Source organism: Paroedura picta, chromosome 9, assembly GCF_049243985.1.
Source record: "Paroedura picta isolate Pp20150507F chromosome 9, Ppicta_v3.0, whole genome shotgun sequence".
Lineage (NCBI taxonomy): Eukaryota > Metazoa > Chordata > Lepidosauria > Squamata > Gekkonidae > Paroedura > Paroedura picta.
Genome location: NC_135377.1, coordinates 924,886 through 950,882, shown reverse-complemented (window position 1 = coordinate 950,882; position 25,997 = coordinate 924,886). Strand labels below are relative to the sequence as shown.

Sequence of the window (25,997 nt, the reverse complement as noted above, 5' to 3'; positions counted from 1 at the left end):
GCTCATTTATCTATTTTTCAGATTTGTATGCCACCCTTCCCCCAGGGGCTCAGAGCGGTTCACAGAGTGACACGAGCCATCGGGCATGAAATGCATTGTGGGGGGAGATGTGTCCCTGTGCACTCACGTAACAGTCACCATTATCACCCAACTGGAGGCTTCTGAACCCCTCACCTGAACTGGAACAGTCGTCACAATGCCCCCACAGCCGCCATGGGGAGGGGCACGGTTCTCCAAAGACAACTTTAGAAAGCCCTGCAAGTGACCCCCGAATTCTTGGACGGCGTATATGGGATCCAACCCAGTGGCTGCGAAGACCACAGCTTACTCAGAGGAAGCGGCAACATGTTGAGTGTCACAACCAAGTGCAGTTTCTCTCAAGCAACGTTTCAACCTCTGCCGTTTGCATGAAGGAAGAAAAAGGGGCGCGTGAACTCCGGGGAGAGCCGGGCTTATCCTTCCTAAGCAGCAGCCAGAGTTCATCTGCAATAACCTGAATGCGGTCAAGGGCCTCTTCCAGGGACACTCAAGCCAAGAAGCATCAAGCTGCAAGCCTTTGGGGAGAGGTTTGCTTTGAGAGACTGAGCGGCTTTGTTTAAGGCAGCCAATAAATAACCTCTCCATCTCCACTCATCCCTGGCCCCACTGAAATTAGTTTTGCCTAAAGACCAGAAAGCGTCCAGCAGGAGCAGGACTGCAGCCCTCTGGCATGACAACAGAAACAGGCAGCCGTTTTACTGAGCAAGAGGTCATTACTTTTTTGGCTCATGGGGCGGGAATTCTATTGTCCAAGTATAATGGTGTCTACAGGAGAGAAGGAGAAATAAAATATTTTCATTCTGGCAGAGCAATGCAAGAGAACTGACTGTTTTTTCTGTGGATTTGTCAAGACAATTCCACATGCCAGGAGCACAAAAACGGCTGATACCAACCCTAGACCAACCCGCTGCACCCAAATTAAGTTAGCTACTTCTGAAGAGACAGGGTGACATTTGGGACCACCTATACGTTGACAGCATCCTAAAAAGCAGAGACATCACCCTGCCAACAAAAGTGCATTTAGTCAAGACTATGGTCTTCCCAGTTGTAATGTATGGCTGTGAAAAATGGGCCATAAGGAAGGCCGAGCGTCAAAGAATTGAGGCTTTTGAACTCTGGTGCTGGAGAAGACGCTTGCAAGTCCCTTGGACTGCAAGGCGAACAGACCGGTCAGTCCTAGAGGAGATCAGCCCTGACTGCTCCTTAGAAGGCCAGATCCTGAAGATGAAACCCAATTACTTCATGAGAAGGAAGGACTCCCTGGAGAAGAGTCTAGTGCTGGGAGCGATTGAGGGCAAAAGAAGAAGGGGACGACAGAGAATGAGGTGGCTGGATGGAGTCACTGAAGCAGTAGGTGCAAACTTAAATGGACTCCGGGGAATGGTGGAGGACAGGAAGGCCTGGAGGATCATTGTCCATGCGGTCGCGATGGGTCGGACACGACTTCGCACCTAACGACAACATACATTGAAAAGGAAGGAGGGGAGTACACTGACCACCCCGGATGGGCTCCTCCTTCGCCTGGCACCTCCCAAAAGGTTGCCAGGGGCAGGAATTCAAGAGTAATCACCACGTGTCACTGCACGAAGACAAGGCTCCCTTGGGAGAGAGACCAGGTCTTCGATTCAGGGGCAACTGGGCAGCAGAATGCTGATTTCTGCTGGTTCAAGTAAAGCCCTGCGCTGGAGATGGGGATGGCCAGCTCTGATCAGATGCTGAGCCCCGCCTGCCACACTCACACCATGCTTTGGAAATGCAACACGCCAAGAGCACAGGCTTTGCTGCTTAGCTCAAACTCATACGCCCCGGTTAGAAAGGCCAGCATGCTGCTTCTCGGTGGGCCTCCGAACAAGACAAGGCAGAGTTCTCAGCCAGTTACTGTTTAGTCTGTTAGGGATTAGCATGGTCCCTAATGACCTTTTGGACGGGGCCCAGCTAGCAGCGGCAACAGGGAAGTCTACGGCCACTGCTGCTGCAGGTCAAAGCGATGAGACTTTGGCTTAGATTGATCCTGGCTAGCCTCGGCCCTGTAACTTTCCAAGTAAGTTAGAGGCCAATCCACCCTGAGCAAGTTGCTATCCTACGGGGAACTTTCAGCTGCAAGGCTTTCGATGGTGCCCTGTGCTTTCTGAGACTGAGCTGACACAGCCATTAAGAAGCAGCATCAACAACCATGCCCCAGTCAAAAGGAAAAAAAGCCTTCCCCCCCCTCTGTTATATTCTTTCTTCTCTTTTTTCGTTTATTTGTATTGAAATTATTAATTTAAAATGTTTCCAGAAAAGGATATTCCTGCTGTGCAAAGCAGCTGTCTGTTCTCTCTAGATGCTTCAACACATATTTGTAACTGCCAATATTTCATCAAGGCCTTTTTATGCCATGCCATTTCTGTGCTTGTTTATCAAATTCATACCCCACGCCCTCTCCCCGAATGGACCTTGCACACTTTCCGGGAAATGCAGGGCATGAACACTGGGGAACAGAAGCAGCACAGGTGGCTCCTGAGCCACAAAATGCGTATACCTGGCCTGGAAACACGCCTTGGATTCTGTGACGGGATGGACTCACAAGCCCTCCTTGTTCCTTCAGATCGGCCACCAGGAGGCCAGAATATGTGAGGCTGCCCCAGTCTCTACTCAGCCATATTGGCCCTTCCTGCAGCTCCCCAGTGATTAAAAACAAAGTGGACACCAGTGACAGAGGGGCTCTCCTGCAGATCAAGCACTCCACACAAGTGTTGCCATTTTGAGACGTCACCTGGTTGCCTCCAGGGCCAGGACAATTGAGGGCTGCTTTGCACCTTGGAGCCCTCATGCTTCAGGGATGGTGGGCTCACCTGCTGCCCCTCCCAACAGAAAGACCAAAAGGGCAGGTATGTTTCCAGAGATCAGGCTTGGGGTATTCAAAATCTAAACAACAAAAATAACATACAAGGAACTTCAAGGCATCATGATGAGTAAGACTACAAAGAATAGGTGAGATCACAGTCCCCTTTCCCTGCACAAATGCTTATCCTATATGGGTGTTCTATTTAGAACAGGCTAGAATTACTTGAAGTTCCAGTGGTTTATGTTCAGCATCACCTTAATTCTTGTCTGCAATTGTCCTTTCTACAGAGGGACAAGAATGGAGGCCAGCTTCTCATTCAAAAAGCAACATGCAACAGTAGAGTAAGAATTTCTTCTGTGTCCAGAAAGTTTATAGTTTTTCTCCTCCTCTTCCTCCATCTGTCTTCCTTTTATCACTTTAGCCTTTCCAGTTTTGTGACTCTCGCTGTGACTCTTCTGAGTGGGCTCCTGGGTTAATCTGAATTTTTAGCATTGGATTCTTGTGCTAGGGGGTGGGACTCATCCCCCATCGGCATTTCCTCGGTGATCTTTCAAACAGCGAAAGGAAATTTTCTTTCTGGCTCTGAGATTTGAGGAATATTAATGAATAAACTTTGATATGAATCCTTGGTTAAAAACATTCTGCCATTGATGTTTTTTGGCATTATTCCAATGAGATAAAATATTTTCTTAGTGACGTGTGCTGCTATGGCATGCCCAGGACAGCATGAATGGTGTGACATCTCCAGCAGGTGTCACTAGCAGATTGCACACACACACTCTGATCTACAAGGTGCGCCAGATCGCTTTGATAAGGGATCCTTTAACTCAGGCAGGCCCATGATTTCAGAAAGGGTTACTCTTGATCCACTGCCGTTAGTCATCAAGCAGAAGCAGAAGCAAAACAGTTTCTGGAGCCCTGTCCAGCTCTATCGACCATTCTAACATCCCAAGCCCTTCGGACCAAGGCACGGTTTGCCATTCAAATCTGAATGCCCCACCTATCCCAGAGTCAGCCAAGAGAGCCAGAGCAGCTGGCACTCTTCTCCTCCCAGGGAAGTCTTTCCCAGCACAAGTCTCCTTGCTCCCTCTTCTGCTGAAAGAGGGCTCTGCCACCACCAGGAGGAGGGGTCCCAGCTGCCTGCCTTTGAACCATCTGCAAAGGAGGCTCTTAGAATTGGATCCCAGCTGCCCCTCCTTTGAATAAATGCAAAGGAGGCAGGAGAGAGTGTGGCAGGTTTCCATTCAAGTACCAATGTGTTCAAAGGAATGCAAACCTCATCTATAATTACACCTGAGGTAGACATTCCCTTTGGGTCACGGGGCACAATCTAGTATATTGTAGTAAGTTGAAAGTTAACTTTAAAATCCCACAAAACAACATCAGAGTCCAGTGGCACCTTTAAGACCAGCAAAGATTTATTCAAGGCGCGAGTTTTCGGGTGCAAGCACTCTCCCTCAGACTTCTCAAAAGCTCAAGCACTCTCCCTCAGACTTCTCAAAAGCTCACGCCTTGAATAAATCTTTGTTGGTCTTAAAGGTGCCACTGGACTTTGATTTTGTTGTGCTGCTTCAGACCAACACAGCTACCCACTTGAATTTAAAATCCCAGTATATTAAAAGTGGGACTATATGAACAATGCCCTTCAGTTCCCAAACCTCACAGACGCTCTGCCAAAATAGTCTACTTAAAAAAACAGCAAAGGCAGACCCAGTCGCCGGCAGGAGCACTCCGTCCTGGCGAGATGGGAGGGGCATGCAGAGATCCCTCTTTCAGCAGGTCAAAGCTGGAGCTAGAAACAAACTCATCAAGGAAGCTTCCCACTTAGGCTCTCCCTTTAAGAAGCCCCCTGGTCAGTCACCACCCTCCGCCTTCCTGAGGGGGAAAGCAGCCAGCAGAGGGGCTAATGAGAAGCTTGGGCCACAGAAGTGGGAAGGCAGCTCGGGCCGTACTAACACCAGCAGCTGCTCCTGCACACAGGAAGCTCTTGCAGGGCCTTGCGCGCCCCACGGCCCATGCTAAGCTTACAGCCGCTCTGTGCTGCTCAGGATGTGAACTACTCCACTAGGCAGAGAGCTCCATCCCGCCCCGCCTCGTGAGATGCATATCATTTCTGGAGTAAAACTGGAGACATGTTCCCTGAAGCAGACGTATTGACGGCCCATGCAGAGCCTGCTTCGGAGCTTCACTCAAAGGAGCCGTAACCTTGCTGGGAATTCCGACAGCGCCTCACTCGGGCGAGGGAGGAGGGAGGGTGACAGGAATGCCTCAGATGCAGACCTTAAGCAGCATTTCTCATAGGGGGCTAGTTATTTATTTATTTATTATTAAACTTACAGACCGCCACTTTCGGCCTGGCCGCCTCATGGCGGTTTACACAAGAAGCATAAAGGCCCAACCTCCTCGTACAACAACACAGAGGGCACGTATGGATGTTGAAGAGTGTGGGTGAGAGTATCGCCCCTTGAGGTACCCCACATGAGAGCACAAAGGGGTTAGACAACTCCGCCCCCACAGTTACCCTCCATGACCAGGTCTTAAGGAAGAAGGCCAGCCATTTTAAGGCTGTTCCTCCAGTCCCTGTATCAGCGAGGCAGCAGACCAATAACTCATGACTGGCCACGTCAAATGCAGACAACAGATCTAACAAAATGACAACGGCCCACCCGCCCTGATCCAGCCAGCACCAGAGATCTGAGTGAGTGACCAGCATGGTCTCCACCCCATGGCCAGGGTGGAAGCCAGACTGTTTTGGGTCCAGGGCCAAAGTTTCCTCCAAAAATGCTAAGAGCTGGTTCGCGGTGGCCCTCTCAACTACCTTTCCCAGAAACGCAAGATGAGATACCGGGAAATAGCTGGCGGGGTCCCACGGATCAAGCGATGGCTTCTTCAAGACAAGGTGAACCACTGCTGCCTTAAGCCCCTCGGGGAAATCTCCCGATGAAAGGGGGAGGTTGACAGTCTCCCTCAAGGGGCCTCATATCTGTTGATGGCCCAACTTGAGCAACCATGATGAATGGGGATCTAAGGGGCAAGGGGTCGCCCTCACTGACCCACCCCACACGGGGCAGATGGGAGGGGTAAGAAAGTGGCAAGGGCTGCAGAATGGGTAAGGAGGAGTGGGATGGGTGTTTCATGCACATGAAAGCTTACAGCCAGAATCAAATTCAATGGGCCTTAAAGGAGGCACCAAACACTGAACACGCTGGCAGCCATCCATTTCTGATGCCTAACTGCTCATGCACACAGTGAACAATTCCTTCTGTGCAACCCCCCAGAATTTCAAACTTTACTGTGTGGGGAAACACCCTCATACCCAAAATCCACTCCAGTATGCTCTGTCCAAACAGAAGCCCTGCTGCAGAACGAGATGGGGGGGGGGGGGGAGTTTCGGCTAGTAGCCCTCAGGTTCCCAACTAGTAAGTCATATGTAGAGCCATAAGGTTGGGAAGACTCACGTGACAGAAGCAAAACTCTTCCTTTGGGAAGACATCCCAAAACCGGTGGGGGAGAAAAAGCTAAATATTCCGGACTCCAGAAAGGGCAGCGCTCTTTTTTGTGCAGCTCTTCCAATGTACACAAACCCTGACAGCCTATTATTTCCCCAAGGGTCCCAGCCTGGAGAGCCAAGACAGGGAGCAACTCAGGCTGCAACTTCGAGTCTAGCCAGCCTGTCCTAAACTTCAGCAGCGTTTCGGGACCACCTGGAGTAGAGAGAGCAGTCTGTGCATTTCCACCCTTGCCTTTCTTCCCTTGGGAAGCTGCAATGGCTTGCATACAACGTGTGACTTTCATTCCTCGATTAAACTTTCCAACATTCCAAATGCTCTAAGCCTGATCCTAGAGGGGTGAAAACACCCCATCCGCTCGGCCGTGCTCTCTGAAGTGTGGCATGGGAAGAGAAGGGCTCCATCCCTGGAGCTTGGGAACTGTAAAAGGCAAGGTGGCGACAGACCAACCGTTCCCATGCTAGCTGGCGGGGGAGGCACAGAAACTGTGGAGGTGGCTCTCGCTCAAGGCAGGGGTGGCAGGATTGCCACCTTCGTGGGAGCTGCAATGAACTGCTACGAATGTACGACAGGCTATTTCCTCGAAAGCACTTTCTGAGCAGCTTCACAACACAGAACATGGCGGCTAGAAAAACAGACTTCCAGTTCACACCTCTCTAGCAGAGGAACACTGATCTGTAACAAGTTCAGGACATAGCAGGTATGTATTGTTTCCATGCGGCAGCCTTGACCCCAACAGACTGGTGCGGATAACAGGGGTAGCACAAGATACCTCACCACCCGAGGTTGCTGCCACCCTGCCACACACCCCCTTGCCAGGTAACCAGAACGGCAAAGTGGATTTCCCAGATTATTCCCCAATTCAAGTTTCACTTTTTTATGCTTCTCCAAAAATACTTTTACTCAAGGGCATCCAACAATACTGATGGGCAGCAAGTTCAGGAAGGAAAAAAGGAAATACTTCTTCAGACAGTGAGTGATTATATGGAATTTGCCAGTAGAGGATGCAGAGATGGCTACAGGCACAAACAGACTGAAAAGAGGATTAGCCAAGACTTATGGAGGATCAGATGTTACGCATCCATGTTAAGAGGCAGTCACCCTCTGAATCCCAAGGCTAAGAAGTGACATTAAGGGAAGACTTCAGACTCTATGACCTGCTGCTGGTCCTCCAGGGGAACTGTTGCACTAGATGGACTCTCATTGCTCTGACCCAGCAGGGCTTTTCTGATGTGCTTAAGTATTGTAAATATTTAAATAAACCAGATCAGCAAAGTACAGTAAATACACCATGGACAGGCACAGAGGAGGGGGCGTGGGGGGGTGCCTATGCTTCATATTCCGCACTTAGTTCATCTAGGACAACTGATTTGCTTCCAAGCTATTTAGTTGAGCAGGGAGTTGGACTTGATGGCCTGTATGGCCCCTTCCAACTCTATGATTCTATTATTCTAGTTGAGGTTGCAGAAACACCTCAGTAGTATATCCAAAGATAATCTGAACTTCAAATTTTGGTAAAGCTACAGTCAAATGGTACAAATTCTTTACTTGCTCACTTGTGCTCAGGTAGATAGAATTTGGAGACGCCGTGCACAGGCATTCAACTGTACATGTCCCTTTTTGCTTCTGGCTCAGTCATTCAAACTACACAAGTGACACCACATCCTTCCACATTCAACACCTACATTACAAAGCAGCAATGTGGGAATCAATGAACCCCAAAACGGGTCCTCTTGAGGAAATGTAAGTAGCAGCAGCAACTGCTGCCATGACCTCCTTTCCTTCTCTTTCGGGCACCCCACTATCTGCAAGTCCTTGGATTCGCTACATTCCCAGGCATTTAGAACTTCCACCAGCAGACTTCCACAAGTCAATCAAGCAAGCTGCAAGCGCCTCCAAATTCCTGGACATTAGACCAGGGATACATCCAACAACCTAAATCCTCAATTTTAACAGAGATTCTATTTAGCAAAGAAATGGTGGGCAGGAGTGGCAAGAACAGTTTATAGGACAGTTGCCCAATGGTGGCGGAGGGGGTGGAGGAGGAGGAGGAGGAAGAGGGAAAAAGTGCCCGTGGGTCTCAGCCAATTTATGGTGACCCCTCCTGTGGTTTTCAAGGCAAGAGCCTGGCAGAGGTAGCTGAATACTGCCTGTCTCTGCATAGCAACCCTGAACTTCCTTGGTGGTCTCTCATCCAAATACTAACCACAACTGACCCATAAGCAGACTACATACCACAGCACAAAGTACTTCCCAGTCTCAAAACCCCAGTACAGTTGGTCTCAAAAAAGTGATCGCAACAAGGGCCGGAAATGGTACCACCCAGTCACAGTAAATGGCAACCCCAAAAGTGAAACAACTTACAGTGAGGCATTAACATCCCTATATGGAACTGAAGCCAGTGACATGCCCACAGATTCCCTCCAGTAATTCCACAACTGATCTGAAGGTAAGATTGCATTTGGCCACTTCATGAGAAGGAAGGACTCCCTGGAAAAGAGCCTAATGCTGGGAGCAATTGAGAGCAAAAGAAGAAGGGAACAACAAAGAATGAGGTGGCTGGATGGATTCACTGAAGCAGTAGGTGCAAACTTAAATGGACTCCGGGGAATGGTAGAGGACAGGAAGGCCTGGAGGATCATTGTCCATGGGGCCGCGATAGGTCGGACAGAACTTTGCACCTAACAACAACAACAAACTCAGCATGATATAGCACGCCACAGGGATGTCCAGTAGCACAAGCACAGTGTAATCAAGCAAACATAGGGCATTCTCCTAAGAAACAATCCCCAATAGTTAGTAAAGCTAGGGGTTATGAGAGGAAAATGCTTTAGGATGTTTTGGGCTGATCCTGTGTTGAGCAGGGGGTTGGCCTGTGTGGCCTCTTCCAACTCTGATTCTATGAAATTACGGAATCGTTTTCGATTGTCTGGAATACAGCTTATATCTGGAAACACCTGACATTGCAGGAAGCTAGAGTAGCATCTGTTGCTATCTAATATTTACATAGTACCACCCAGGAGCAGCTGAAAACAGTGGCTCAGATCCTGCTTGCAGGATTTATAGCCATAAGAGACAAGTGTGGAAGAGTCTGGCATTAAGCAGGAAACAGGACAGGGTCAGGCTGTGAGGTAAGACAATTGAGGTCAGGGCAGCTCCGGCAAGCAGTCTTCAAGAGGGCAACAAGAGACAAAGAAGGGATGAAAGTTTGGCATTTGCATTTCTGATGCCAGGAGGGGAGTTTCATACATTTCTTGCAATAAACACAAAGAAGAGCGATGTGGTATGTTCAACCAACTGGCACGGATTACCACAGATGAAATAAACATTAATCCACAGAAGTTTACACAGCGATAAAACGGGAGAAGCTGTTGCTTTCCGGTGCCTCCAAACTCCTGAGCAAGGATTCCGGCACCAGCTGATCGCCAGGCATGGACACCTACCAAGAACCTTCCTACCAACAGACTGGAGAACAAAACAGAGCAACAAAACGTATGCTTTTGGTTTGTGATGCCAGCAAATCCTGTTTTACTATTTCAGCTGGAGCTGGCTAGCAAGGCTATTCCTCCCCGTCACTTCCAGGACTTGGAGCACAGCCTAAGGCAGGGGTAGTCAAACTGCAGCCCTCCAGATGTCCATGGGCTATTCGCTGGCAGGGGCTCATGGGCATTGTAGTCCATGGCCATCTGGAGGGCCGCAGTTTGACTAGCCCTGGCCTAAAGGTTCACCCAGACCAGTCCCCGGCGCGGGCATCATTAGCTCTGAGGGCCTCTGAGGGAAGGGCTGCACCGGCCTCTCCTCTGGCCCTGGCTCGCTTCTGCCCCGCGGGCCTCCAGCCTTGTCGCCACCTCCGGGTGTCTGCCAGCAGACCCCCCCCCCGTCGCCGCTGCCCCCCCCAACGTGGGGGGGAGGGGGAGCTCCGGCCCCTCCCCCCACAGCGCCCGGCCGAGCGAGGCCCGGAGCGCGGAGGGGGCGGCCGACTAGGCCGTGTGGGCCGGGCCCCCTGGGAAGGCAGGGGCGGCGTGGCCGGGCTCACCGGGCTCCAGCAGATGAGCGGGTCCGTCTCGGGGTCCTCCACCAGGGTCCACAGCTTGGTGAGGAAGGCGGGGACGTTGCTGCCCCCCGCGCCGCCGCCGCCGCCGCCGCCCCCGGCGCTCTCCATGGCGCGGCTGGGCCCGACCCGCTTCCCTCGGCGGCTCCGAGCGCCCGGCGGACTAGCGGCAGGGGCGGTCCCCAGGCGCCGCCGCCGCCGCCACTCCCTGCTCGCTCGGCCCCTCAGCGCAGCCCGGTATGGCCGCCGCCATCTTGTGACGCCTGACAGGCCGCGCAAGCGCAGTCGCCGGCGGACGCCCGAGTCGCTCGCCGCTTTATTATGCCCATCACTAGGGCCCTCGGGGCGCGCGTGCGCAGTCACTCCAGGGCTTTTCCGCCGCGGCTCTGCGCATGCGTGCAACTGCCCAGCCCAAGGGCAATCCTGCGCCTGTGCGGCGCTCGCTGCTTCTTCCGGTCGCAAAGGCAAATTTGGAAGGGAGCGCGCGTGCGCTAGCAGGGCACGTTGCTAATAATTTATTTCCTCGTTCCTGGCAAAGATGGTACTCAGTTAGTTCTATCCTACTTAATTATTTATTAGTAATAATTTTCATGGGGTGGCAGGTGACAGTGGATGAGCGATAGGGTTCTGAGTGTTCTGCATAGTGCAGGAGGATGGACTAGAAGATGACCCAGGAGGTCCCTTCCAACTCTATGATTCTATTCTTGGCTATCCCATGAGGAATAACGTTCCAGTTATTTACTTTCAGGACTTGGAGCAGAGTCTAAGGCAGGGGTAGTCAAACTGCAGCCCTCCAGATGTCCATGGGCTATTCGCTGGCAGGGGCTCATGGGCATTGTAGTCCATGGCCATCTGGAGGGCCACAGTTTGACTACCCCTGGCCTAAAGGTTCACCTTTCATCCGAAGGGGCCTGTTGGGCCCACCCAGACCAGTCCCCTGCTCAGGACTTATCTTCTGTAAGGCCAACAAAGTTTTATACAAGGGATGAGCTTCATACACAAGCCCATCTTTAGACACTTTAGATACTTGAAAAGTTGGTTATGATTCGCACTAACTTTCTCCTCCCCTCCACTGCTCCCCCTCACCCTGAATTCCCAAAATGATCTCTTCACATATCTGGGGAAGTGAGTGCTGAGTCACAAAAATCTGTATTAGAGTTGGGTTTTCTAAAGGAGGCAGTATTACGCCTGCGGTTGAAAAATAATCTTTAGACCCATGAGAGCCCAACAACTATTGACCTGTCTCACACTTACTGTTTCTGGGGAAGATGGTGGAAAGGGATATTGTCATGGATCCAATATTAAACAAGTATTGAGGCACTGGGATACCAAGGTGGCAAATAAAATATCCAAAATAGACTTCTATAGAGTCTTCAATCTTTTGTTATTTCTTTATTCTTTTATATTCAAAACAGTCCCAACATGTTTCACCCACTATCTTTGTCAAGGGTGTCTGGAACACCATAAGCTAAGAGTAGCTCTTGTTATAACAACCTTACACTCTATTTGAGAGATATATTTACAAAATTGAAGTTGGTCTGAAAACAATAAAATTTATGTCCCAGTGCCTCAATACTTGTTTTGTATCTGATCCTTCACTGGATCCTATCCTTCTCTATCATTTATGGATCCTATATTGGCATTCCTAGAAGAAACTTCAGTCCTGGACCCATCTAAGTCAGGTTTCTGGCCTGGCCATGGGATAGAGACAGCACTACTCGTCCTGACAGATGACCTCTATCACCAGTTGGACTGAGGTGGGTTGGTGCTGCTGATACTGCTAGACCTCTCAGCAGTGTTTGACACAACCACAAGCTTTTAATTCACCACTTCGCCAACCTCAGAATATGGTGGACAGCCAAAGGCTGTTCTCCTTCCTCTGGGGTTGCGGACAGAGGGTAGCAATAGGAGAGGGAACATCCAACTGCTGACAACTTACTTGTGAAGTTCCACAGGGAACAGATCTCCTATTCAGCATCTTAATGTGCCCCTCTAAGAGCTCTATACTCCACTTCCACAAACTGGCTGATGATCCCTGGCCCAAAAGAAGCCTGCTTGGCCTCAACCAGGGCCAGAGCCTTCTCTGTCCTGGCCCCCACCTGGTGGAATGAGCTCCCAGGGGAGACCAGGGCCCTGACAGAGCTAAAACAAGTCTGCATGGCATGCAAGAGGGAGCTCTTCCACCAGGCATTTGGTTGAGGCCAACCAGAATCTGTAACATGTACAGGGCCCCTGAACTTCCCTCCCAGGAATCCATACATGTGATCTGAACCTTGGAGCTGTTATTGATGGTTATTGATGTCGTTATTGTTGTAGTTATTTCATATGTTATGTAGAAACAAAGTTCCATGTGCCATTTTTCTTTCCATGTACACCTCCCTACGCCTCAGGGGAGGTTGGTATATAAATATAATAAATAAAGTAAGTAAATGTGGATTCCCGTGGATCAGCATGTTGGTCTGAAGCAGGCGAACAAAGTTGGAGTCCAGGGGCACCTGTAAGGCCAACAAAGTTTTATACAAGGGATGAGCTTCATACACAAGCCCACTTCTTCAGACACATTGAAATGGAAATTGCCTGTCCATACATGTAGGCGAAGGGTGAGCAGCCAATTAGCATACAGATTCATAACAATGTTTAACAGATGTAAAGACCAAAGTGGATAAACAAGTTCAGTTTATATGGTCACCATTTGTTTGGGTTGAATTCCAGGGGGAAACTTACCAATATCAAATAACCAATAACCATCCAAAATTGGAGATTTATGGTTTGGGAACAAAGGAGATATGCTGGACAGGGAATCGCCCCGAGTCAAAGAAGAGGATGCTGTGAGGTGTTCCTCTACGCTTGAGAGGAGGTGGGTGGTGATAGTAGAGTCTCAGTTAATTACTCCCAGTAATTACTCCTCCACATTGAAGCAGAGTACATCTGCCCATCAATGTCTGGTTCTGATGTATTTATTTCCGTCACATTGCTTTTCCTCGGAATTAAACCCAAACAAATGGCGATCAGGTAAGCTAAGCTTGCTATTCCAGTTTGATCCTTTTGTCTGTTAAACCCCTTTACTATGTTGCATGTTAATTTACTGTCCACCCTCTACCTATCTGTAGTGGCTGGTGTCCTTCCGTTTCACTGTATCTGAAGACGTGTGCTTGCACGCGAAGGCTTATCCGCAGAATAAACCTGTGTCGGGACTCGAGCTTTTTTTCGGAAGTAAATGTGGTTGGTCTGCAAGGCGCCCCGCATCATTCTTTTAAAAGGAAAAAACAGAGCGGGGAAAGTGGAAGCGGCGGCGCCTGCGCAGTGGAGACAGCACTGGCGGCCGGACGCGCAACGCCTCGCTGAGGTCTACAGCGCCTTGACGCACGCGCTTGACCTATGACCTCTGCCCTCAGGTTTCGCAGCGAGCTTCCCTTTCATCGATACAGCGCTTAAGCAAAGAAGGAAACGGGAGCTTTATTTCGGCACTCAAGATAATAAATGCCAAGGGTTTTTTTTTTGGCTTTTTAAAAAAAACCCTGTTCATTTGGAGTGGGCGGAGAAAGGGGCGCTGACCTCTGGGCGCATGCGCAGTTGGGAGCGGCTCCTGAGGCGAGCGCATGCGGCGCGCTGTTGAGGGCTGAAGAAACATGAAGCCCGGCGAAGGCGAAGGGGGAGGCGGCGGTGAGGTGAGGTGAGGGTCGGGGCCGCGGAGGTGGGTGGGGGAGGTGGGAGCGGCGCAGGCGCAGTGGCGGCCCCGGGTGGGGGGCTGCCTGGCGGGGCCCTGCGGGAGGCCTGGCCCGGCGCCATGCGATGCGAGCAGCACGCGGCCCCCTGGGTTCACAACAGCCCTGCGAGGGAGGGAGGGAGGGGCCCGGAGCGCAGCCTCAGCAGAACCTCAGGGCCCAGCTGGATTCTTCTCCGCCCGGCAGGGAAGGTCCCCTCAGGCCCCTGCCCCGCCTGCCCAGAGCGTCCCTGCGAAGAAGAAGAAGAAGAGTTGGTACTTATATGCCGCTTTTCCCCACCCGAAGGAGGCTCAAAGCGGCTTACAGTCGCCTTCCCTTCCTCTCCCCACAACAGGCACCCTGTGGGGTGGGTGAGGCTGAGAGAGCCCTGAGATTACTGAAGAAGAGTTGGTTCTTATATGCCGCTTTTCTCTACCTGAAGGAGGCTCAAAGCGGCTTCCATTCGCCTTCCTTTTCCTCTCCCCACAACAGACACCCTGTGGGGTGGGTGAGGCTGAGAGACCCCTGATATTCCAGCTCGGTCAGAACAGTTCTATCAGTGCCATGGTGAGCCCAAGGTCACCAAGCTGGCTGCATGTGGGGGAGCGCAAATCGAACCCGGCATGCCAGATTAGAAGTCCGCACTCCTAACCACGACACCAAACCGGCTCTCAGTGGAGGTGGTGGGTGCCCAGTACAGCTGTGGCTGTTTGGGACCCCCTTCCTCTGCCTGAGACCCCAGTTGGGGAAGCCACACGATGTGCCAGGAGGCAAAAGCAACACTGCGCCTCTCACGCTAAGGCCAGCTGGCTGCAGGTTCAGCAGTTGAAGACTGGCTTTGCTCTCACTCCCAGCCATCACCAGGTGGTTCAAAGGATCCTGGACCGCAGTCATGGATTCCAGTTCTGCCACAAAGAGGCCAGATAGTCCCCTGGAAGGCAGCTTCTGTATCCAAACCCCGTTGGATGCTCCCGCTATACTCGGACCCAGTTCCAGCACAGAGTCCCTTGCTTACCTGTTGCTATCAGGCTTGCTAGGGAAAGCAGCAGTGGGTAAGCGGCAGCCAAGACTTTGCTCAGAACTTTCCTTCTCAAGAACATCAGAAGGTTTCTGCTGGATCGGATCAGTGAGGGGCCATCTAATTCAGCGTCTTGTCTCACACAGCAGCCAGCTGGATCATAAATAAAATAAAAAACAAATAAATATGAAGGGGCAACAATAGGGCAGAAAAGGCCTTCCTTCAGTGGTACCTCCTGGCACTGAGATTTAGAGGTTGACTGACTCTGACCATGGAGGTTCCCTTTAGATGAAGGAAAGTTCTTTTTATACACTGCTTTTCACTCCCAGAAGAAGTCTGAAAGCAGCTTACAATCAGTTTCCCCACAGCAGACATCCTGTGAGGTAGGTGAGGCTGAGAGAGCTTTGAGAAGATTGTTCTGTGAGAACAGCACTATCAGGAATATGAGAAGCCCAAGGCCACCCAGCTAGCTGCATATGGAGAAGTAGTGGGGAATCAAACTCAGCTCTCCAGATTAGAAACCACTACTAGTTTGGTGTAGTTGTTAGGAGTGCGGACCTAATCTGGCATGCCAGGTTCCATTCTGCACTCCCCCACATGCAACCAGCTGGGTGACCATGGGCTCGCCATGGCTCTGATAAAGCTGTTCTGACCGAGCAGTGATATCAGGGCTCTCTCAGCCTCACCCACCTCACAGGGTGTCTGTTGGGGGGAGAGGAAAGGGAAAAGTGACTGTAAGCTGCTTTGAGCTTCCTCTGGGTAAAGAAAAGTGGCATCTAAGAACCAACTCATCTTCTTAACCACAACACCAAGTCGGCTCCAGGTCTATTAGCTACTGAAGGGCCTGTCCTCCATGAACCTGCCTAATCCCCTTTCAAAGCCATCTATCTCTGTGACCATCACTACAACTTGTTTGTATTTTAAATACAACCATGAGCAAAGATAGCATTTAAAATAGCAAGTTCCCTCTAATATCAAGAGATGTCAAATACATTCCCAGTTTGGGGTCATTCAGTTTACGGTCTTGTGAATACAAGGAAGCTCATATTCCAGGTCAGAAGGGTGAATTTACAAACCCCAGTTCTCTCCTGCTCTTAAAAGATGCCTGCCAGTTCACGGTCCCAGCAAATGGAGAGAGCCTCTTCCTCAGAGCTGCAGTCATGATGGAGAAGGCCCATCTTCTGGTTGATGCCAGATGGACCACCCTTCATGGTGGGATAGCCAACAGATGGCCACCTGGTGGTTGTAGTTGGTATCCAGCGATATATGGAAGGGGACAGTCCTTCAAACACCAGTGCCTTACTTTTGCAGAGACAGGTCTAGTCCAAGTTAAACTTGAACTGAGGCAGAGAAGGCCAGTTTCCTTTTTTCCCACTGGTCACTCTCCTCTCCAGCAGTCAGAAGTGTATTCTGCTACCCCAAATGACTCACACCTATCAAATGATATTTATTTACATTGTTTAAAGTCTGCCTTTCACATTTGGACTCAAGGTGGATGGTGCAGGGTGAGTGATTCCAGTCAACAGGATTCAATAAACAATGCAATAGGATTTTGGTTGTAGAAGCAACTGGAAGTCTTAAAGCAGAACTAAAGCAAAGCATTAGTATTAGCATGACACAATAAATAAGCATGGCTACTAGCACCCTATCTGTCCCAAGTCACCTCCAGACTGGACTTCTGTAACTTGCTGTAGGTTGGCCTACCATTGTCCCTGAACTGGAAATTGCAGCTGGTATAGAATGTAGCTGCTAAGGTTCTCACCAGGTCATCTTGAAAAACCAATATCCAGCCTGTACATTGTTTGCAGTTGTATATTGGGTCAGGTTAAAAGTTTTGGCACTGACCTTTAAGGCCTTACGTTGTCTGGGCCCCACGAACCTGAGAGACCATTTGACTGCCTTGTGCAGGGTGTTTTGTTCCTCAAAGGCCAAGGGACTGGAGATCCCCAGGCCCCTTCAGATTCCCCTGGCCTGGTGCAATGAGCTCCCAGAAAAGCTGAGGGCCCTGTCAGAGCTAAGTAGGTTTCACAGGGCCCTCAAAACGGAGCTCGTCTTCAAGGCATTTGGTTGAGGCCAGCTGGATTGTGGAGATCTGCATCTCCTCCAGCATTTTCAGTAAATGGTCCATATGCCTGGAATCTCTTACGGTCATCGTTATTAGACCACCGTCACTATTGTACAACTAGGAGGGGGCGGTGTTGACTGGCATAGAAGGGATGGGAATTCTTAGGGTAGTGTTTTGTCACTTTTAATCTGTTGTTAGCCACCACGAGCCAGTTGTCCAGGAGCGGCAGCTTATAAATATGGCAAATAAATAATAAATAAAATAAATGATACAGAAATTATATAATAAGATCCTGCTTATAGCAAGATACACACATTCGTATAGATCACAGTCCTTAAACATTTGTCCAAGTAATTTTGGGAAGATTTTTATCCAGTACTACCCTCCTATTGCCTGCATAGAAAAGCCCTCTTCAGTAATTTGGTTTTGCATAGTTTGTGGAAAGCCAGGAGAATGGAAGCCTTCCTGACCATTTCAGGCAGGCCGTTCCACAAAGGGGCGGGGGGGGGGTCCTCCATTTAAAAGGCACCTCTATAGACAGTTAATGATTTTGATCATTTTCAGGAGGACACCTGCAGCAAGAGAGTGAAGCTGTCATGGCAGAGCGTGGGGGGGAAGCATAATAGAATTGGTTCCATTTAGTAGTTTAACGTGTCATGTTGTAAAGGTTGCGTCCACCAGCTCTTCAACCGTATGAGCCTTTTTCACTTATGCGTGCATGTCTTCCATGCATCAGGTGACGCTGACAGAGAGGGAAGGGCTGAGTCTGGATCAGGTCCTGTGCTCTGCATACCAGATCTTTCTTTTCCACACAAGTGACCGTGGTTGTGTTCTTTTTGCTGTCCCTTAAATAAATTTGGTACCGGGACAAAATTTGAGTCCAGTGGCACTTTTAATACCAATGAAGTTTAATTTTGTTATGAGCTTTCAGGCACATAAAGCTTAAGCCCCAAATTAAACTGGCTGACCCTAAAGGTGCCCCTGGACTCAAACTTTGTTCTGTTCCTTCAAACCAACACTGCTACCCATCTGGATCCGAATTTGGTACGAATTCCTGTGGCCTTTGAGGCTGCAGGCTGCCCATCCCCACTCAAGACTACTAGCGGCCACCTGAATGGCAGGATAAGAGAGGTTCCCGTTTGTAGTCTGAGGGAAGTGCTGGGTGGATCATCGCGCCCGCTCTCAGTATTGATAACGCCTGTTGCTCTGCCTCGTGCATTTTGTCCTTGGTCTGCTGGGAGCAGCTGACAGTCCAGTATTCTGACCTTTGCTGGTTCCTTCCCACAGTCTCTCTTCAGCACGGGAGCCTTTGAGGAGCAGGAGCAGGCAAGTGATGACCTGACAGATAGTGAGGACAGTGTTTTCTCTGGGCTGGAGGAATCGGGGAGTGACAGCATCACGGAGGAGGAGGAGGAAGAGGAAGAGGAGGGTCGCGGTAGCAGAGCCAAGGAGAAGTCAGAAGGCTTTTTGCGAGTAAGTCAAGGGTGTGAGTGGCTTACTTGTGTGGCACTCTGCCTTCATGTTGCTCTTTCACATTGAATTTTTCCAGGGGAAAGGAATGGTGCATGCCTTCATGACGGTGATTCTGAGATCCTTTTTTCATGTGGTCCTGATATGATGAAAACAAATGTCCTTGGCCACCCTCTCAAAGTCAAACGTGAGAAACTTCCCATCTTCCATTTCGAACAAGAGCTATATGTTGCTGTGAGAGAGTAACAGACATTGACCTTGCAGCTTTGGGCCAAGGTGGAAGAAAGAACCAGAGAGACCCCCTTGTAAGCAGAATGGTGAAGTTTGCTGGCAATATTTTCAGAGGGTCTCTGTGCTTTCTTTGCTGCTTGGCTGTCTTCTGGTTTTCAGGCAGGAGCAAGATCTATGCCAAGATCCATTTTCTGTCAACTGTGGCCACCAAAGTCCAGTTCCTGAGCCTGTGAATATCTTGACGGGGCTCTGAGGGCAAGGGATGCCTAGGTGTCTCCCAGTGCAGTAGAGCAGCTAGATTTCTGGGGGTGTAAGCTTTCAAGAGTTGAAGCTCCCTTGGTCCAGCATGAGAGCCCTGACTCTTGCAAGCTTATACTCCGAAAATCTTTTTGTTCTCTAAAATGCTACTGGACTCAAAATCTAGCTCTTCCACTGCAGACCAACAGTGCTGCCCTCTGGAACTCATACCACTGTCTGTGCATTGTGTGATCTTCTGGGAACCTTTGGGAAAGTAAAGATAAAACAAGCTGTCACGTCACAACGACTTAATGGTGACCCCATAGGGCTTTCTTGGCTTGCTGTTGCCTGCCTGCATAGTGGTCTCCCATCCACGCACTAAGCAGGGCTGACTCTGCTTAGTGGGGGGGGGGAATCTTAACATCCTGAGCGTTGCTTCCCTTTGCTGTGCTGTTTTTTAAAAACACCTTTGAGCACTGGCCACAGCAGTAGGAGGAGGTGAGAGGTGAAGCTTGATAGGAGAGATGCTCTTCCAGGCTCCTGGTGCTCTGTGGATCCTTTTGTTGTTATTCTTCCTCTCAGGGGAGTTTGAACAGAGCTGCTCAGCTCTCTGGTTGATTTGGGGCCTCTTCTGTGACCTGATGGGCTGCTAGTATGTTGTAGCAAAAGGGCCTCTCGTGTCCCAGCCAAATGGTTTTTCAATTCCTGTACACAGCTAAAACTTCTCTGGCCGGTTTTTATTATTGTTTGGTTGTTTATAGTCCACTTTTTTGAGGAAAGCCAGGAGAGAGGGAGGCTTCTGAATGTTCTCGGGGAGGCTGGTTGCCTAAGGTGGGGGCCACAGCAGAAAAGGCTCAAAAAGAAATATAAACAGAACTTGAACTGAACATTCTCGAGGAGGAAGTTGAATGAGCCTTGAGTCAGTTGCCAAACAACCAGGCTCCAGGCTGCTGTGGAGCTGCTGAGATGTGTCCCAGTGAAAACCATGACCGCTTTGTGCCAGAAAATCTGGGGAACTACTAACTGGCCAGAGGAGTGGAAACGATCTGTGTTCATTCCACTACCGAATGAGGGGGACTCAAAAAACTGTTTCAATGACAATACAATAGTTCTAATTTCTCATGCTAGTAAGATCCTGCTCAAAATCATACAACAATGCATAGCAACAGCCACTGAAAGAATTACCAGATGCTGCAGCTGACTTTTGACAGGGGTCGTAGCACTTGTGATTACATAGCAAACCTGTGCTGGATTTTCGAAAAGTCTACATCTGCTTTGTTGATGACAAGAAAGATTTTGATTGGGTGGATCTCAACAAATTGTGAGAGGCCGTGCAAAATTTGGGGGTGCCAGTGTGTTTGATCAAACTGGTACAGTTGCTCTGCACTAGTGGTTCTCAACCTTGGGGTTGTGACCCCATTTGGGGTCGCTTGGTCCCTTCCCCGGGGTCGCCAGGTTGGAGGCGGAGGCGGGTGGTGGCGAAGGGGGCCGAGCCACGGCAATGGCCACCTCCACACTGCCTCAGTTGTTGTGTGCCTGCGCGCACGCCCACACATGCTGCCACCACCACCGTGCCAGCCGCCGCTGTGTTGGGGTCACAGAAAAGGTGATGTTGAGAACTGCTGATCTACACAAACCAAGAAGCCATTGTATGTACACCATTTGGCAACACTGACTGGTTCAAAATAGAGAAAGGAGTGCGCCAAGGTTGTATTCTTTCCCCTTTCCAGAATTCCTAGGTGAGGGACTTCCTGTGGGAGGGCACAGAAAAGTATTATACTGATCCTGATCGCAAGAAGGAGGGTCTTTTGGTTTAGGAATTCTGGGAAGAAGCTCTCCCCCTCCCCACTCCAGGTACCTGCTTCCTAGCCAGGTCAATTAACATGTGAAAGGTGAAGAGGGGTTTAGCAGCCCCTCCCCCTCATCCCTGTCCTTTCAAAATAGCAATGGAGGCATTTTGTCACACCAGTGTTTGATTCTTTGAGTTCAATATCTCTCATAAGGATCTCAGCATACAAGTTAAACAGGAAACTTGAATATAAGCCGAGGCACTTCATCTTACCACAACAAAACTGGGAAAACTTATTGACTGGAGTATAAGCTGAGGGTGGGAAATGCAGCAACATTGGTTTCCAGTAGAGTTCCGGATCTGGTTCAAGGTCTTGGCCTTACACCAGCTTGGTGTAGTGGTTAGGAGTGCGGACTTCTAGTCTGGTGAGCCAGGTTTGATTCCACCAGCTGGGTGACCTTGGGCTCGCCAGAGTACTGATAAAGCTGTTCTGACCAAGCAGGAATATCAGGGTTCCCTCAGCCTCCCCTCCCTCACAGGGTGTCTGTTGTGGGGAAAGGGAAGGGAAGGCAAATGTAAGCTGCTTTGAGAGTCCTTCAGGTAGAGAAATCTGTGGCTTTGATCACTAGCTTGAGTATCTGTTCTGCAGCCATCCCACAGTCCTGGGCTTGCACTGTCTTGATGCCCTACTGCTTGGACCATAGAGGTCGTGGGGCTATCAACACCTGAGGCCTGGCCAACTAGAAATGTAACAAGGTAATTGTCTCATATCCTACTAAGAAATCTATGCCAGTTAACTGTTATGAGAATTATTCTCTTGAGCAGAGTGGCCACAGATAATTTGCATGGTCCCTCTCAGTTACAAAAACAACTTTGGGAGGATTCATCTTCCTGGTACAATAAATTGAGGGTTCTGAGCATTTGGATTTTTTTCCAGCAACTTCCAAGCAGAAAGTTTTGTAAGCTTTACTGACCTTTGTTGAAAAAAAAGAAATAGCTCTCTACAAGGCAAGATAGTGAAAAATACATAGAAATGCGAATTAATCCTATAAGCACTAGAAACAGAAGCCGAGGAAAATCTAATGCATCTCAAGCATAATGCAAGAGGTTTTAAGCAAATCATGTTTCAAATTAACGGTCTCAGAAAGAAACGGTCTCAGTTAAGAAACTTTAGGAAACCTAATTCATGCAGAGAAATAGCTCACATGGATCTTTTGATTGTCTTTCCACAGAAACCTGATATCCCTGTTCATAGATTCAAATGGGTAGCCGTGTTGGTCTGAAGTAGCACAATAAAATCAGAGTCCAGTCACACTGAGGGAGAGTGCTTGCACTCCAAAGCTTCTGCCTTGAATAAATCTCTGTTGGTCTTAAAGATGCTACTGGACTCAGATTTTGTTGTGCTTCCCCGTGCACGACACTTTTAATAGAAAAAAATGACAGTTTATAATAAAGTTTTCAAATTTAATGTGAGTATCCTCTGGATAATAAGATTGGCCCTTTAGTTAGATTAGATAATTTCCAGGTGCATCTTGATACTAGCTAGTTAACTGCTCTAACAAGATTAAAGGGCTCGATCTTGTAATTAAAGCCCCTGTAAATCTACCATTTCTTCAGCTACTTTAATGAAACCTCAAGGATAAAAGAGATTCTACACTTTAATCCTGACCAGCTGCTGAATTTACAGGGAAGTGATAAAAACGAGGCACGAGAGAGTCCATGAGCAGCATGGCTGTCTGTGACTTAATGCAGTGCGTGTGACCGAGGGAGGGCCTCTGGGGCTCTCCTGTGCTGCAGCCGAGTTGAGTGTTCAGACAGCTGCCCTTGGCGTGCGGTCCTGATCTTCCTCACTCAACCGCATTTTTCTCCCTCTGGCATGGATTTCGAAAGTTTTGCCTCTGTCAAGGGAGTGATACTTTGTGTGTTGTCAATAATAATAACCATAGTAAAGCAGAGATCTCCCAAACATGCCAGACCTCTGCTACTGTCATCAGCCTTATGCATCAGAGCTTGGCTGTCCCTCAGCTTGGAGGATCCCGCGGGATGTGGATGCACAAAAGGGAAGAGGTGGTCATTGGCCCACTGTAGAAAGGAAATCCCTGTCCGCCATGCCACATATGTGCTGCTTTCCATGAGTCTGGTGGGAAGTGCTCTCGAGTCACAGCCGAATTCTGGCAACCCCAGCAAAGAAAGCCCAGCTCAGTCCCCAGCTGCATTTCCACTTTAAAGGGCCAGGCTGGAGGTGATAGGGAAACCTCCACTTGAGACGATGGAGAGCTGCTGTCAGCCTGAATGGACCAAGGGCCGGCTTCGGTGTCCGGCAGCACAAGAGTCGTATTGGGGGGAGGTGCTCGGCCTTGGCCTTGGCCACGTTTGATGCCTGCCTAGAAAAAAGGGTTGCTAACAGTGGCTTTTACCCCTCCCACTGGATGTGTGGATTCTGCTTCCCTCTGGCTGGGCTAGGCCAGGGTTCTGCACCCTCCAGGCTTAACTTCTCTTGGTAGGGACCTGGAAGCTTTGCCTGGTCTAGGCTGGTTCCTTGGCTCTTCTCCAATTGCAGCGGCTACCAGGGATCCCTTGGGCATAGAATTGGGGTAACCATGGGTGGGCAGGTAGTTGTGAGTGCCTGCATTGTGCAGGGCTTTGGACTAGATGGCCCTGGAAGTCCCTCCCAACTCTATGATTCTAGGGTCCTAGGACACTCAGTTTGAAGGGCTGGGTCTAATCTCCAAAAGCCCTTTGTTGCCTAGGACTTGCATATCTCATGGGCCATTTCTCCCCACATGACCCTTGTGCTAGTTGAAATCTGGTTAGCAAACCTTACTTGGAAGGACCACCCTTCTGAAATGAGTGAGCAGTGGTCGTGGGAATTCAATAGTCTCACCTGTGGCATCCCCACAATCTGCAGTCCACATCCAGGGAAGAATCAAAATGTTTCAGCACACAAGATGGTCCTTGACCATTAGGGGTCTGGTCAGCAGGGCTGTGTGTTGCATCTCATCCATGTCAATTCCAGAGATCCTTTCAAGTGAGCAGTTTCTTGCATGGCTTTGAACATCAGCGAAGTAACATGCATGTGACCTACATTCCCTCGGTCTAGAGATTTCTCCTATTTTGATGGCCCGGCATTGGTGATGTCATTGTTTGGTACCCAGGTGGGTCTGTCCCTGAGGCGGCCTTACGTCCGACCCAGGAGCCCAAATGAAGTCCAAGGTCTCTTCTGGGTACATTGAAAGTTGTAGACCTGGATTGTGGGAGCATGTGTCAGTCGTGGGCTGTCTTCTGATGGTCTGTAATATGGGGGGGGGGGCGCTGCTGAGAAGATGCACAAAGCGTGCACGGGCTGCTTGGAAGGCTCATGGCAGGGATGCCTTTGGGGCCATTGGACAGTCAGGCGGGAGGGGGGGATTCCTGCAGCATCTGTTCCTCTTGACGGACAGATGAAAGTACCACGTTCACCACAAAAAGGAGTGAAAGCGAGCCAGCTTTATTCCAGCACTAGCTTCAAAGCCCGTTCCTAAGAGATCCCAAAGAGATGCTGACTGCTTTTGGAGTTAGAATGCCGGACTTTGTGGCTCTCTGGTCTAATCCTACAAAAGATTTTTTGGTTGTATGAGGAAACGTCCATTGCCTTCTGGAAGGTTCCACTGGGAACCTCTTCTTGCCCTCAGTGCTTGCTTAGTGTGTAAAAGGGGAGCTCCCACACTCCTTTCGTTAGGTTTCTTTTGACACCCGCTTTCTGCTTTTGCACTAGCACGTGTTGATTTCGAACCATGGACATTCACCGTGTAGACCCCCCAAAATCCCATTTGTCAGACTGGTGGAATTGTCTGGGTGTGACATCAAGTTCCATCTGTGTCTCTTTTAGCTTAACCCCTTACTTTGAAGCCTGGCGTCAGTCGTGACTGGGACATGACCCTGTAACTACGGTGCTCGTCCAGATTCTTCAGTAGTCTGGACTGCAAACTGTCTGCAGGACGGGAGATATGCAGTAACCTCCAGGGGGTGGGGCTGAGCGCTCATTCAGGGCTCAGCGCAGTCTTGGGAACTACATATGAAGTGCCAAGCCAGTGGCCAGCCTGGGAGCTTGGCTGTGCAGGTAGCCCATTAGAGATCGGGGGGGGGGGGGGCGGGCGCAGGGCGCTGCAGTCACAGGGAAGCGTTGAGTATTTTCTGGATAGCTGGTTGGACCACAGCTTCTGTCCATCCCTTTATCACTGGACTTGGCCCATTAAATGACAAGCTGCTTTTCTGCCTGCCGGACGGCCATAGGAAGGACATTTGCTTTGAAGACAAGTTCTGTAAATATGGCAGCATCTCTGGTATGTGGGGAGCAGGGACCGGCAAGTCCTCTTGGGAGGTGGTGGGTCCAGCCCCTGATTCCAGGAGGCCCCTTCTGTTTCCCTGCAGGCCCCTCTTGTGTGCCCTCCTGAGGTCTTACCTATTTACCTATATATATATATATATGTGTGCATGGTCCACCTTCCTGATGATGGAGGCTCCTGGGGAGGCAGGCAGTGTGATGAGGCAGCTAAGGCTCCTGGGAGAGCAGGGATCTGAAGGAGGACTAAATATTAGAGACAACGACCAGATTTGCAGATGGAATGCAGAAAAGGGGTATCAGTAGAAAGCAATGCAATGGCAGCAGGATCATGCAGGCAGGCAGTGCCCGGTGGTGGTATAGTTCCACAGTCCCTGTCCTTTTATGAAGCACCGTCCTGAACCATTTGCTTATGGCGTAGCCCTACAACATGTACTGATGTGCCTCCCTCAGCCGCTCCATTTGTGAAGACCACGGAATGGCAGGTGTGTGGGAGCCTTGCTGATCTCTTCAGGCAGGCCATGCCACAAGTGGAGGTGCCGCAGGAGAGGAGGCATGGGTGTGGGCAGTTGTGGCACCTGCTCCTGCTTGGATGAGCGGATATGTTGTTTGTGGCAGAGCATAGGAGGAGAGGAGAGATGGTCCTACTGGCATGAGGGCCCCGGGGGCATGGGACGCAAGGGCCAGTGCTGTGAGCTGAGCCCAGCAATGAAAGGGCAGCCAGAGGAGGGACTGC

At 49.9% G+C, this 25,997-nt stretch overlaps 2 protein-coding genes across 6 annotated transcripts in view; one reads left to right on the top strand and one right to left on the bottom strand.

The window, feature by feature from the left end:
• Nucleotides 1-10,798, bottom strand: part of HSF1 (heat shock transcription factor 1) — a 37,153-nt gene extending 26,355 nt beyond the window's left edge. The window contains exon 1 of one of the 2 annotated variants that reach the window (XM_077353509.1): nucleotides 10,412-10,798. In XM_077353509.1, coding sequence (XP_077209624.1) covers nucleotides 10,412-10,537 — 126 coding nt within the window. In that variant the 5' untranslated portion in view covers nucleotides 10,538-10,798. The remainder of the gene's footprint in view (nucleotides 1-10,411) is intronic. The other variant, XM_077353508.1, reaches the window with a different exon arrangement.
• Nucleotides 10,799-13,881: 3,083 nt separating this feature from the next.
• The window catches only part of BOP1 (BOP1 ribosomal biogenesis factor), a 69,774-nt gene continuing 57,658 nt past the window's right edge, over nucleotides 13,882-25,997 (top strand). The window contains exons 1-2 of one of the 4 annotated variants that reach the window (XM_077353490.1): nucleotides 13,891-14,094; nucleotides 18,501-18,686. In XM_077353490.1, the coding sequence (XP_077209605.1) occupies nucleotides 14,056-14,094; nucleotides 18,501-18,686 (225 nt within the window). In that variant the 5' untranslated portion in view covers nucleotides 13,891-14,055. Of the gene's footprint in view, nucleotides 14,100-14,198; nucleotides 14,406-18,500; nucleotides 18,687-25,997 lie in introns of those variants that run through there. The other 3 variants (XM_077353492.1, XM_077353488.1, XM_077353491.1) reach the window with 3 other exon arrangements.